Raw genomic sequence first — 15,494 nt, forward strand, 5'->3', positions numbered from 1 at the left:
AGCATTGGTTCCTACACTTAATCTCCTGGCCAGATAGTCTAACTCCTTTTTCCTCCTTCCTCCAAACCGGCTGGTCATCATATTTCCTTCATGGTCTCATCATATTTCCTTCACCCAATACAAGCCTCCCTCCTCCCCCCAAGTCCCAACCCCAGTCTTAACCAGACTCTCTCCCAGTCTACTGCTTTCCCTACCCGCTCTACCTTTTGTCCTTCTTGCATTTGAAGCAAATGGCCTTGAGTTCATCCTCACGTTTGAGACATTCACAGCTCCTAATCCTCCAAGTTCTCAGTGAGCCTACCCCTACAGGCACGTGGCCAATAAGAAGGAAAGAAGTCAAGCAAGACCTGTTACTATTCTGAAAGATCTAAGAAGCATCACACAAACTGCAACAGCTGGGAGAGATTTTTGTGCAAGGGACACAGAGCAATCAATAATGGCAAGTTCCGTGAGATTCTCAAAGGAGTATGATGTAAATGTAAAGCTCTATTCCATTGTCCACCTCTTTTAAACTCATCCAAAAAAAGTCGTCCATTGATTCTGGACTAGATCCAAAAGCTATTGTAGTCAATACTGCCCAACACCACAATTTCCTTTCACATAAGATGTTGGCAGGCAAAAATTACCTTCAGCCGTTACCGACCCAGGTAAGAGTTTTAAATTAAAGCTCTCTGTATCTCAGTAACAATTCCCTGTGTGATCCACTGTTCTCATAAATCCCTGTTCCTTTTATATCATGTCACTCATGCTGAGCACTGATCAGCCAATAATGCGTTTGAATTGAGACCTCCATGTTTCAGTAGCTAAACTATCCTCAGACCTGCAGGACCAGTTTGTAATTCTTTGGTGGTAGGAGCTACAGATGAAATCCTAGCCCTGCTCCAGTCCATGGCAAAAAAAAGACCCATTATCCATACTGACTTGAACAAAACCAACATTTCTCACTATGTTGTCTGTAAGTGTACAGAACGCCTAGCACAATGGGACCCTGGTCTTCACCTAGGATCCTCTCTAGTACTATGAGTAAATTATTATTATTGTTTTCTTAACAATATGCACATGAAATATAAAAGTAAAATGTGATAGGCTTTTTTTCCATTACAGCATCCCGACGAATCTCGGCATTTGGGTTTATTATATGAAAGTGGGTGCACAGAAGAAATACACAAAGGCCAACCAAAACTATTGTAAAACCAATAATGGTAAATTAGCAAGCTTTAGAGCATCGTTAAATGTCTTTTCACAATTTTGTTCCTTAACATTCTTTTCATCTGGAAAGCATGATCAAGCAATTGTTTTGGAAGAAATTGTAGTAATCTGGCACAAACATGAATGCTTTCATGATTTAATTTAAAGTGCAATGCAGGCAAGGACCCAGAAAGAAATTCTAATTGTTCCATTTTAAAACTAACCTTTTCACTTCATCTTTCTGCTTTGCAAACATCAACACCCATATACGGTGGTTTTGCTCATTTAAATGCTACAAAAGGCCTGCAAGATAAAAAGAGAAACAAGACTCTACCAAGGATCATGCAAAAGATCTTAGTTTGATTCCTGGTCCTTGTCACTCCATTTAATTCAATTAGGATCCCACCGGACAATTTGCATAAGTACCCAGAACCTCCAGCAAGCTTGGGGTCCTGTTGTATTCAGCACTGTACAAATAGGCAAAGTCCCTTCTCTGAAAACCTTACACTCAAAACAATGTGATAAGAGACTAACAACATGTCTCTCTCTCCTTGAATTGTAGGGGAACTAAGGCAGTGACCCTGTTCAAGGCTCTGCAAATGTGTTAACACATCTGGGTTTGAACATACCACCATCCTGGCCTTAAAATTAAGTCACAAAAATGCTGCAAAGAGGAGGAGGAGGAACAAGACCAACCTACCATTTGCATTCGCTTTCTTTCAGGGACTTGAACGGAGCAGAACAAGATCATGCTGAGGCATCTAATGTGCGGAGCAGGATCTGGCCCTAAAGAACTAACTCAGCTGGACTTAGGAAATCTGTGGAAGAGGCAGGAATTCAACCCAAGTCTCCTAAGTTAAAGGCCAATATCTTTAGTATAGAACACTTCTCTATTTTCAATTAAGGTATCGCTCAACATCTGGCTGGGGTCATCTGACCCCAGCACTCTTTCCTGCCTTGGCAGGGGGTCGGACTCGATGGGCTGTTGAAGTCCCTTCTGACCCTAGCACCTATGAATCTATGAAAGTGAGAGAGAATTTTTTTAAACCAAGGGGAGGGCAGGAAACACAGTTGTATTTGCACATAGGGAAGAGATGCTGAGAACATTCCCTTCGTTACCTTAGTGCAGAATGCAGAGGCTCCATGTACTTGCTGTCACGGTGCTAAAAGTAAAGTAATAAGACATGACAAGATGTTGGTGCATTGCCTACCTTCTGCCCAACTATTCAAGCATGGAGATAGCCTCAATACAACACGCTTGGTCCCAGCTTTTAGGAATCCTTGCATTTCCACAAGTCAACAGTGGCAGCAATGCCCTGGCATGATGCCCAAGGTCAGAGCAGCTTAAAAAGAGTTCCCATTTGGAGAGGGGAAGGAAAAAGAAAGACAAAAAAAAAAAATAAAATAAAATAAAAAATAAAAAAAAAAATAAAAAAATAAAAAATCATCAATCTTTACCAACCGTTAGGGCTGTTGCTATTCCACATTCTGGATACTGCAAAGCTCCACTTATTTCCCATTCCACGTGTACATGAATACTCCAGAATCTAAAAATATCTGACTATGAGGGCATCGTAACCGCTCATATGCACTGAATAAATACTTACCAGAAAGATGCCCAGGCCATAGTATTTACTCATCAGAAATCTGGTGGGAGGTGCAGACCATCCATTTTAAAGCAGGGGAAGGCTAAGTGGAAGGAGTAGGTTGATTTAATTCAATCTATTCCTAGTCTGAAGGCTCTCTCTTCTCTGTCAGCTAATCGCGCATCTTCACTGACAGAAATGACAGAGACGCTAGATAGCATCAGGAGCACAGCATGCAATTGTTCAAATACAGCATGGGATCTTCGCCCCAGTTCACACTTTGCTTTAATTTAATAGTAGGGGCTCTCGTTACATCATTACCACATTATTTTTAGATAATTGTCACTGTAATGTCAGGATACGGGTCAATAGCCATTAGATTTATGGCCAAAACTAGCAAGGGATGTGTCAATAAGAGGTAAAGAAGTTGACAACTTCTTGAGAAAATCTGCCAACAGGGATTTGGGGCTATAAAATATGGCTGCCAGCACTGACAAAACTGTTTAGGAAAAATAATATTGCACAGCTGGGATACATTGCTAAAGTTATATCACCACAGCCAACTTGTAGTGGAGTTGGATGAGGATACAGTTTGAACAGCCCTTTCCTTAAAGACATTTTACCCAGCCAAAGGGATTCCAATATAACATGGGAGCCTTTCCCTTCCAGGATCCTGGGTTCAGATCTTTGAAGAATGGAAGTATCATGAGTTTGGTGATCTCATTGTGATCTTTTTGCATGCACTAGACTTGTACAATTTGAACAGTCCTCTTAGGGTCTCACTTTTATTACTCCTATACTTTTTTTTATTATTATTATTATGTTTTACGTTTCACTCTTAACACAAAGGACCCAATATTTCTTGATTCTGAATTGTCCTCATCTACCCTTTACCCTTGATTTCAGAAGAAACTGAGGCCACTCAGAACTTACATGATCCTTAGAATCATAGAAAATGAGCAGCAGAAGGGATCTCAGGAGGTAACATCTAGTCCAAGCCTCTGCTCAAAGCAGGACCAGCCTCAACTACATCATCCCAGCCAAGGCTTTATCTAGCTGGGCCTTAAAACCTTCAAGGATGGAGCTTCCACCACCTCTCTGGGTAACCTGTTCCAGTGTTTTACTACCTTCCTAGTGAGAAAATACGTGCCAATATCTGACCTAAACTTCCCTTGCTGCAACTTGAGACTATTGCTCCATGTTCTGTCTTCTGCCACCGCTGAGAACAGTCCAGTTCCATCCTCTTTGCAACCCCGCTTCAGGTACTTGAAGGCTGCTATTAAATCCCCACCCCCCCAAGTCTTCTCTTCTCCTAACTAAATAAGCCCAGTTCCTACAGCCTCTCGTAAGTCAAGTGCCCCAGCCCCCTCACCATTGTTGTTGCCCTCCACTGCACTCTCTTCAATTCGTCCACATCCTTTCTGTAGTGGGGGGCCAAAAACTGAACACAATACTCCAGATGTGGCCTCGCCAGTGCTGAATAGGGGGGAAGAATCACTTCCCTTGACCTGCTGGCAATGCTTCTACCAATGCAGGCCAGTATGCTGTTAGCCTTTTCCGTAACAGGGGCACACTGCTGACTCATATTCAGCTTATTGTTCACTGTAACCCCGCGGTCCTTTTCTGCAGAGCTGCTGCCCAGCCACTCAGCCCCCAGCCTGTACTGGTGAATGGGATTGTTCTGTCCTAAGTGCAGGACTTTATGCTTGTCCTTGTTAAACTTTATGAGATTTCTTTTGGTTCAATCCTCCAATTTGTCTAAGTCACTCTGAGTCCTAGCCCTACCCTCTCCAGTGCATCTACTACTCTTCCCAGCCTGGTGTCATCTGCAGACTTGCTGAGGGTGCACTCTATGCCATCTTCCAGGTCACCGACGAAGATCTTGAACAAAACCGGCTCCAGGACCTGGGGCACACCACTTGATACCAGCTGCCAACTAGACATCGAGCCATTGATTACTACCCTCTGAGCCCAATGATCCAGCCAGTTTTCTATCCACCTTACAGTCCTTTCACCCAGCCTGTACTTCCTTAGCTTGCCTGCAAGAAAGTTGTGGGAGACCATATCAAAAGCCTTGCTAAAAATCAAGGTACACCACTGGTCTCTCCACACCCACAGAACCAGTCATCTCATCATAGGAGGCAATCAGGTTAGTCACACATGACTTGCCCTACATGAATCCATGCCGACTGTTTGTAACCTTTGATGTGACTTCTCAATATACAGAGAAGTGGAATATCTGTTTCCCTTGGTGTGTTCCCTTACACAAGCAAAACCTGCTAAGTAATTAAGAGTATCCGTTTCAAATGTCTTTTATGTTCCACCCTTGGTGTGGTCCCCCTGCAACAGATTCAAATGCACTGTGGTCCCACTAAAGCAGACTCCACGGCTGCCTAGACAAGCGCTTGTTCACATTCTAATTAGAATGCTCCAGCATCATCTCACTCTCACATATATTAAGCCCCTGCACATTTTAAAATGGTGGTGGGGGCGCTTTATCTAAACCTTGTTGAATGAGGTTTAGATAAAGCATCTGTGACTATCTTTAAAACGCACAGGGACTTAATACACGAGGGCAAGCCATTTTAGTTACAGTGCCTGTCCAGGAACTGCTCTAATTAAAATGCCCTCCTCCCTGAGCACGTGTCTAGGCAGCCCAAGAGATGCGAACTGTATTTCCGCTTCTGCCAAGGATCCACTGGGCAACTTCGGGCATTGCCTGTCCACGACTCTGTCCCTGCTCCCACCCTTTGTCTCTTTGGTCCATTCCTGAAGCCATGGACCGTCTCTTACTTCTACACTTGGACAACACCTGGCATAATGGAGTACTCATCTTGGTCAGGGCTTCTAAATAATCCTGTTATGCAAGTAATGATCCCTGGGTTTTGTTTAAAACCTTGGCAAAATTTTTAACCCATCTAGGAGACCTGTCAGCCTAAGCGCTATTTTCAAAAATGACTTGGGTCCCTAAGTTGCTTCAGTGGTACAAGACATTTTACCATTTATCTATACATCTGCTTTTTACTCAGAGACCTGTGCATTAATATGCCAGAGTAAAATATCAATGTTCTCTCTGTGCCCTAGTCACTGCTGCAACATCTCACAATCTAAGTGTTGTCTGCATGATGAATGTGTTAGAAGCTTATTATTCATTCACTGCCAATGCCGGTGTATATTCAGATGACGATGCCAAACAATTACTGAAAACAAAAATTATCTATCCGTTCTTAGTCAGCACAGTTGTAAACTAAATGTCACAATAACTTCCAACCTGACAGGCAGTTCCCAGATGACTCTCAGAAGCCTAGTCTCTTAACTCCATTATTCCTTTAAGAAGCATTTATTTTAATCATGCTGCAATGGGTATCAGACTCACTTTAGATTGTCCCAATAAGAATAATTTACTTTAACGACAACAACTCTCGTTTTGCCTCAAGGGATTAGTAAAGTCTATAAAATCCATTATCTTGCCATTAAAAACTGAGGATGAGATTTCCAAAGATGCCTAAGGGATATGGATGCAAAATTTCCATTCATTTTACTGGGAATCTGGCATTCAAATACATTAGGCATGGAGGAAAATCTCACTGTTTATCACCAAATTCCTCCACATTTCTGCACGAGATACTGTAGTCATTTTCTGTGAAGCCTGGGAGCGAATGGAGAAGTAAATTGAAGATACCTCAGATACAAGCGTATGATAGCCATTGGTGAACACTGACTATTTAGCAGCATTAACCATGTTATGCATAATACCATTAAACTCTTTTCATACAAATTTTCCTTACTTAAACATCTCACCCAACAAAATTCTGCTCAAAGCAGTCATTTTGACTTTGGTCATGTGAGTAAAATTCTTTCTGGAATGGACCCTTGCTCCTTTCAAGCAACATTTCCCATTCCTAGCCCTTTGCTTGTATCTGTTTATCTTAATCAAAGATTCTCTCCAAATTTTCGTTATACATAACCTACCCATTACATGAAAAGCTTCATGTAACTGAAGTCTGAGAGCACTACACAGTTTCGTTTCAGTTAATGGCTGATGCATCTGCTTTTAATATCCTTTCGTTTATGTATATCACTTTAATATTCAGAAGTTAGCTAATGTGTGTAATGTACTCTGAAGGGAAGTGCTATAAGTGCTAAGCATTATCAGCCGTGGTAACATGATAGGTAATCCAAATTTCTTTGAAGTGTTTTAAGTGTGTTAAGTGCCACTTTAAAAAGGGGAAAAGGTATTTACATAAGACAACGTAAAAGGACACATTTCAAAATGTGCTTCCAATTTGCGTTTGTTATGAGTTTTAATGTGCAAATTGTGCAAGCAGATAGCTAAGCAACATGTGCGTGCATCTTTTGCAAACATTAATTCAGAGTGCAGCACGTGCAACTAAACCTGGAGATGAAAATGTAACGAATGCTTTAAAAATTATCCTACAATACTGAATGGGAAAGTAATTTGAGGTTCTAATTGGATTTTTAGCAACTGTAACAACCATTTACCATACTTTGTCATATACTAAACACCTCCAAATAAGGCATGCACCTGGTTTCTAGAAGGCAGCACACAGGAAGAACAGATTTTTCCAGTCACTGCGGGGGGAGGGGGGGCGACTGAGTGATAAGGTACACCGTCTCGGAAACAGAGTGCCCAGGAAGCATGGCATCTCAGGAGACCATCTAGGTGAAGCAGCAAGAACTTCCTGATGTGGCAGGACAGCAACAAGGCTAAGCCCTAGAGGGTTAACACAGGATTCTGCCCAATCTTCTTGTTGGGACCAGAGAAGTGGCAGTCACTTTGGGAGCCAGTAGAGCACCACGCCTCCTACTCCTAGTCTTCCCTGAATCTAATCTGGTGAGGATAAATCAGCTTCCTTGCTCAAGATACCCACCCCAAATTTAAAAGGCTCATTTGGGGGGGAAAAGGGTGTGCAAGTAAATACTTCTTTCTGACAGAAGTAGTCACATTCACACAAAAAAATGACACCCTGCTGTTTAGCCACATTTCACTTTCAGATTGTTCTTTGCTACTGCAACCTCATTATTGCTGGAGATTCTGATACTGAAAGGAGATTCTTGCTATTCAAACTAGCAGGGTCTCAAAAACAAGTTCTATTCCTATTAGACCTTGTAATGCATCTATTTTGGTTTTTACCAATTACAATGTAAATGCTGAACCTAAAATGAAGCTGGCCTTGTCCCTTCAAAGCATTTTTTCCCAGTATTTTTCTGAGGCTTCATCTCAGTGCACAAAACGTTTATACCAACACACACATTTTTCACTCTATTCACCAAGGAGCTCCGCTCCTAATGACTTCAATGCACTATCCAGCTTACTGGATTGAGCCATTTGTATACAATGGTTAAAGAGCGCTAGACAGTTTGCAGCTTTACACTGATAGCCGTTGGACTTGTTAGTAATAATAAAGACAGACTCTAATACTGTAAGCTTCAGGGATGTCAGATCAAGATCCAAACTCAGTGTCCGTCTGCCTGCTTACATAGTCCTCATTGCTACAGTAGCTGGATGCTCCGCAACCATGAACAAATTTTGTCCTTACAGCACCCCTGTGAAGTAACAAAGTGTTAGCTTCATTTTATACATGGGGAACTGAGGCACAGGGTAGATTAAGCTTCTGACCACGGTCACTCGGGATCCTGGTGGAGTCAGGAGTCAACCTTGGTTCCCCAAGTCCCAGATCAGCGGTTTATCCACAAGCCCCTACCCTGCTTCCTACACTCAAATTCACATCAACATTTAAATAGCAAACTGTTTGAATATCGATATAACAGCCTTGACTACAGACCTCGGAACAAAAAAATCTCCATTTATGCAAACAGGATGCGACAGGAAGAGCAAAAGCAAAGAAAGCAGTGTAAAAAAATCAACTTCTGGGCTCATCATTCCTTCTTCATACCACACTGGAACCCTAAATACACTTGTACAAGCAAAAGTCCTGGTGCTCTGCCCATTCAGGGAAACCATTTATGAAGCCCTATACATCTGACCAGCTTCTTGATGCCTTGGCAGCTGACAGGAGTGCAGCATGCTGCCCCGTGGGAGGGTCAGGCTTGTGTTCAACCTCTCAAGACGACTTGCACCTCAGGCCGGTAGAAGCTGAGAGCAAGCACCAAGGTGACCCTCTCTGTCTCTGCGGAGAAAAGGCAAATGCTGCATTGCTGTGGAATATTTCCCTTCCTACCACCCAGCACAGAAGCAAGCACAGCCTCCAGAAGAAGAGGCAAGCAAAAAAGAGAGTACAATCAAGACTACTACAGTGGTGGATGAGGAAAAAACCACCCCGAATATACCTTTCAAAGCCAGTCCCTGCCTTATGGAAGGGACGGCAGCTTCTTATTATATTAGAGTGGCCAACCCCACCACAGACATGCACAAAAAATAATCAGTCTAATCTTAAGCAAAATGTTTGTGATCTAATCCACAAAATAAGCTGGGCTTTTATCAAATAGTAGGATTCATTCTCAACGCCAGTCCAATTTGACAATATCTGGCCTGGTCTCCCAGCTGTAGGGGAACCCTAGGCCGAGACACATTACTGTTGTTGTATTAAGATAGATACCTACATGACAATCCTAATATCAAAGCCCCTCGCAATCATTAGCATTAATCTTTGTATCTTTTGTATTTTATCCCCTTTGTACGGGACAGAATTAGGGATGGCAGGGACCTCAGGAGTCATCAAGTTCAAGCCCCCGCATGAATACAGGATGGACTACTCCTAAATCATGCCCGTCAAATACCTATGCAGCCCCTTCTTGAAAACCTCCAATGAAGGAGATTTTATAACTTCCCTGGAGAGCTTGTTCCATTGCCCTACTCTTCTGACAGTAAGGAAGGGTTTTTTTCTGAACTTTAATCTAAAACTGCTGCAGTTTAAGCCCACTGCTTTGTGTCATGTCCTCCCAGGTAGAGAGAACAGCTGTTCTCCTCCTCTCTGTGGCAGATTTTCAAATATTTGAAAGCCGCTATGATGTCTCCGCTTAATCTCCTCTTCTCCAAACTAAACATATCTGATTCCCTTCACTTTCCTTCATACAGTTTGCCTTCTAACCCCTTTATCATCTTTGTCGCCCATCTTTGGATCCTCTCCAGTTTCTTTACGTCCTTCCTAAAACATGGAACGGTGCACAGTACTCCAGCTGAGCCCTAATCAGTGCTGAGTGGAGTTGTACTATTGTTTCCTAAGTCTTGCAAGCAATACTCCTGCTAAACTGCATTTGGGGGGTTTTTTGTGACTCTCACGTTGCTGACTCATGTTGAGTCTGATCCACTAAAACAACCAGATTCTTCTCATCAGTGTTACTGCCTAGCCATTTCTCTCTCATTCTGTACTTGTACACTTGGTTTTTCTTCTCACGGGTAACTATTTATATTAGTCGCCACTGAATTTCTTTTTGTGGTCTATAGACCAGATCTCCATTTTATCCAGATCACTTTGAATTCTAGTCCTATCCTCCAAAGCATTTGCAACACCACCAGCTTCCATGTCACTTGCCAACTTGATCAAGGTGCTCAGCTCCAGCATCCAAATCATTAACACGAGTGTTAAATAGCATCACACCCAGCCAGTGGAAGCCCACTCAAACCTCCTGCTGTTCTGACATTGATCCACTTATACTTGTTCTTTGCTTGGGGTTGTTCAGCCCATTATGAATCCACCCAGCAGTAACTCTATTATCAGCATGCCACATGGGACTGTACCAGAAGACTTACTAGTCCATACTATTCCCATATCATCCACCAAACTTGTTTCCTTATCACATAAGGACATCAAGTGGACTCAGCATGGGTTGTCCTTAACAAACCCATCATGGATCTGGTGAAGGAGGTAGGGATGGATTAAACATGTTTTACAGAGCATACAAGTGACTTGCCCAAGATCACACAGAAAATATACAGCTGAGCTAGAAACTGAATGATAATTCCTTATCCACTAGATCTTTAATCCTCACCTAAGTATGTTCCCAGGAACTGGAGAAGTAGTTTTCCTGAGGCCAATGAGTGGTCAGCAGTGCCCAGGACACCAAAGCGGTGGTTGGGCTTGCCTGGTTATATGCACACATGTACAAATGTGCAGTCTTTTTCTGAATATGGGTCTGCAATGCGCAGTTATCATGCATGATGAACTGCAACAAAATCCGTGGCTCCTTAGACCAGTGCAGGCCAACCTTTTGGGGAAAGCATGCTACGAATTAGTCGCACACCTTCCCCAAGTGCCACACCGATCCCCTTTCTCGGCCTGACCTACCGCTCCGCTTTTTCCTTCCTGCCCAGTCTACTGCTTTGATTTCTACTTCTGGCCCTTTCTGCTACTGTGCTGCCTATCCCCTCCCCAACCTGCTGTGTGCCACACAGAAACCGCCTGTGCCACTTGTGCCAGGTTGGGTACTCCTGCCTTAGATCATGCCCAACATTCAGCTGCTGTCGATGGAGATGAGGAGAGACATTAAGTTTGGATGAGAAGATAAAAAGAAAACTTACAAACATTAATTGAAATAGAAGCCACAAGAACCTTCTCCAGCAGTATTCACAGACTTTCATTACCTTTCTTGAATTATCTGAAGCACAAGAAAAACTGTATTTGCAAAAAAATGATATCACCAAAATAACAAGTTTCCAAAATACTTGTACAAAATGTATATATTCACCAAAAAAAATCAGGCAAAAAGAGATGGCATGGGCACCCAGGAAATCCTCTGTCAGCCATCCAGTTAGGGAGCAGGGCAAAAGAAATGTTCTATACAATGCAGCAAACAGAGAGGAGACAAAATTAGATAGAGCGATACTTACGGCAAGTAGCTCATGACAAGCCGCAGGCTGAAATATACTTGTATAAACTATTTACCTAATGGTTCTGAGCCAACAAATTTATAAAGATCCAAGTATCTTTTGTGGATTTATGAGCAACAAAAAGGGAGGGAATTAATCAAATGTACTGCTTACTGTGAACAGTTACCAATCCTTAATGTATTACAATACCCACACCAAGCATTCATCTGACAGGCAGTCTGGAAAATGCCAGCGTTCCAAGGGCTAAATTATAAATTGTTGTGCACGGAGCCTAACAAGCAGCAGCAACCCCAGCTTACACCAGCCAGAAACTACTCTGAGCCCATCAAGGTGCATCATCCAGAAAAGAAAGCTAAGCAGGTTCTAAGTGATTCATCAGTCAGTACAGCTGCAACTATTTTAAGCTGCACTTTAGATTTCCAGAAACCTGAATGGCCTTATCTTCTTCCCGTCTGTCTGAACAGGTCATTTAAGATGGGAGATCAGGTTCATGTCTGGGCTAGTGTTTCAAACCTTGCATGAAGAGCACATATGGAGAGGAATGGGGGCCTATGCAGCTAGTTACAAAATGTCACTACGAATAAAATATTGATTCTGTAGCCCAGTGCAGTTATCAGCCATCAGCAAAGACTCCCACTTTTTTTTAAATGGCCAACGTTCACCCAGAAAGTTTCCACTGAAAGTGGGGGAATGCAAGGAAGTGTGCAGCTGGCATTCCCAATATGGTTTATACCAAAAAACTGGCAGTAACGGGAAGCACAGCCAATGCTTGGCAGAATGCAGCACATAAGAAGAATTTAGGCTTAACTTATGCTTTGGGCAGACATTTCCTGCTTCTTTCCATGGGGCTGAACTACAAGGTGTCCTCTGAAAGCACCAGGATACCATATTCTACTATCCCAAATACTTAGTGCAACCTATAACTTCCAGACCACAAATAATTTTTAAAATAAAATGTTAAAACATACCACGAGAGAAGAATTTCAATGGCTGATGAATTTTGCAAGGAGAAGCCCCAAATGCATGGTTTGGGATCAGTTTGCTAGTTGTCACCTAAATGCATTATTTTTATGACAGATATTAAAAAATCACAAGCAAAGTCATACTAGGTGCCTGCATGTGTGAAGCAGGTGCTAAGATTTCAGCCTGGTAATTCTCTTCAAGTGACTGGAGTTAAAATGAACTCCAGTTCTGGACATTTTTGAGAAGATGTTTCATCTTCTATCACATCCTGAGATCTAAGAATCATCTGAAACCATGTCGCTGCTCCTTGAATTTGCACAAGATTTGCACTGATGGATGTTGTTTTTTATTTCTTTTTACCTTTTTTGTTCACCTCGGGTCTTGCCTTACTGATGCATAAAGCTTATACATGTACCCCAGGGGAAAGCATGTGTAAGCACATTAAAAAAATTAAATATCATGCGGACCAAAAATATACTTGACCTTAAGTTACACAATGAACATATCTGAGCCTATTTTTTTTTCCAGGTACACTCATTAGTACTGCTACAAATTATCCTTGTATGGAAAGGCCAGAGAGATAAATAGCTACCTTTATGCGCATGGCTTAGAGTCTCCCCAAGGAAAGCACTTGTGGTTTGGGTGAACATTGACTCTATCCCATTTCATGGTGTTTACATATTTGGTAGCATTTCCCAGCACTACTACAAGGTAGTGGATGTGTATGTTATACTATAATGCAAATGCCAGCATGCTGAGAGTTCACTACAGATGGTGGCACACACAAGAGTGTCTACCATGTCTACCTTTCACACTAAATTTTCTTCTCGGGTACTTCCATTTGCCATAGTGGCATCAACCGCAGGTTCCTCAGGGTTGACTATCTTATCTCTGAGACTGACTAATGTCAGCTTTCACTTGCTCCTAGGTCATGGAGTTCAGTGATGGAGTATGTGGGCGCAGAGTGCTTCACACAGTGGGGCTCTTAGCTCTGGCTAGAGGCTCTAGGTAACACCACACTGTAAATGAAGATGGTACTGAGAGAGACCATCTTTCTGACTGCTGATGAGAACATTATGCTCTGGAGATATCAAGGGTGATATCTTATATCATGTGTGTCCTAACAAATATCACTGCAGACATTATTCTTATTTTCAGAAGTGCCTAACTTACCCCTTCTGAAAACCCTCAGACTTTGTAGCTCAACAACATCCTGCAGGGATTTCACAGGTTCATTATATGGAACAGTTTTCGTAAAGTATTTCCCATTTTCTTGTTTCAACATCATTTCAATTGCTTCTGTCAGGTAACCCAGGGTTTAGATTTGACATAAGCCACCTTTGCTGGCAGGACCCTGCATGAAAGTGTGGAGCAGCACTGTAAAATAACCCAGTCTTGATTGGCTTAGTGCCTCTAAACTGACCCCCTCCTCTTTCCCAAACCCAAGTACTGGGCAAGATAACAATGAGGACTGAAGAAAACACCAACACACACATGCTGCATTCCAGGACCTGTCTGACATCCGCTGGATAATGCTGCTTTCTGCAATAGTTCAGAATCAGTACGCAAGCACCGATCTGCAAGGGTGCTCATTTTAGTTGTACAGAATCAAGCATGAGTTTAGTATTCAAGAATCACGGAGGGGAGTTATACAGGCATTCCACAAAATATTAACTATGCTAATTTTGCCAAACTGAAAGCTGTAGTCTTTTATGCCCATAGATACAGGCAGCTATAAATGGGACTCTTGATTGAGATCACGTTCCTACTTGTGAATCTATAGGGAGCACTTTAAAAAAATTAGCTTTTCACAGTCAGTGTTTTAATTAGATCTCTCACCTACATTTCTTACATCTCTTACAACATGTTTCTCTATCCCGCATGGCATTTTGAAAACTCCCCTTCTACGTCTCAGAACTACTGGACCTGGTGAGATTTTAATAGAAATCTCTGCACTGTGCCATAAAGAGAAACATTACTAGAGGTTTTAATTAGCAGCTGTCAAGGCTGAGCCATAGGAAACCTTGAATTATTTGTTTAACTTATTGCAAAAAGCCCATTTATTGTCTGACCTACTGCACTTGAATGATGCACACAAAAAAAAAAAAATACTTAAGTGATTTAGCACTTCCCCCCCTACTCCCCCCAAATAATAAACATCTGGTGGTAAAAGCCATTTTCTCAATCAATACACAGCATGCTTCTCTAACCTTAGGTTTGGCTGCTGAACTAGTTTCTCATCTCCCATAATGGGATCATTTCCTGAGCCGCACAACAAAACTGAAAGCCAGCATAATGTCATTATACAGTCCTCCCCTCTTAAAAGAACCTCATACATCAGATCCTAGGGCAGATTCAACCAGTCTCCTCCAGATAAAGCTCCGGCGATGAGACAGGCGAGCGGTTCTACTTTGGGCAAACTTCAAGAATCGCCATGACCTCCCTCTCCCTTGCCGGGTCTTTTCTTTTTCTCGCCCGCCCTGTTTCCAAACCCGGCTGTCCCCCCACCCAGCATGGGCAAACACGAGTGCCTACCATTGAGTTGCCGGTAGACGATATCTTCCAGAAGCGAGAGCCTTTTCAGGACCGCATCCTGGAGAGGGCTGATGCCACCGTGGGCTGTCAAGTTGGCCACCTCCGCCCTGGGGTGGACTTCATGGAAGGAATCCCCCGTCTTCACGGCGATGGGTCTGCACTTGGCCAGGAAGAGGACGAAGCCGGCCACAGCCAGCAAGTTGAGCGCCAGCAGCACTTTGACTCGCCGCAAAGAAGCCATCAAACTTCCCGGGCGGCTACGGGGCTAGTGCAGGACGGTGCTGGCGGGGGGCTGCAGGTGAGGGCGCATCCCAGGCGGGGGTCCTGCAGGCAGAGCGGAGCGGAGCGGAGGCGTGGAGCCCCGGCCCTCCCTCTCTCCCTCCCTCCCTCCCTCCCGCCCCGCAGGTGCG

At 43.0% G+C, this 15,494-nt stretch overlaps 1 protein-coding gene across 2 annotated transcripts in view; it reads right to left on the reverse strand.

Moving 5' to 3' along the window:
* The window catches only part of WBSCR17 (Williams-Beuren syndrome chromosome region 17), a 375,733-nt gene that overhangs the window by 359,627 nt on the left and 612 nt on the right, over window positions 1-15,494 (reverse strand). For both annotated transcript variants that reach the window (XM_019511375.1, XM_019511374.1), the window contains exon 2: window positions 15,085-15,408. In XM_019511375.1, coding sequence (XP_019366920.1) covers window positions 15,085-15,325 — 241 coding nt within the window. In that variant the 5' untranslated portion in view covers window positions 15,326-15,408. The remainder of the gene's footprint in view (window positions 1-15,084; window positions 15,409-15,494) is intronic.

Source organism: Gavialis gangeticus, unplaced genomic scaffold (assembly GCF_001723915.1).
Source record: "Gavialis gangeticus isolate Ggan-Ray unplaced genomic scaffold, GavGan_comp1, whole genome shotgun sequence".
Taxonomy (NCBI): Eukaryota; Metazoa; Chordata; order Crocodylia; family Gavialidae; genus Gavialis; species Gavialis gangeticus.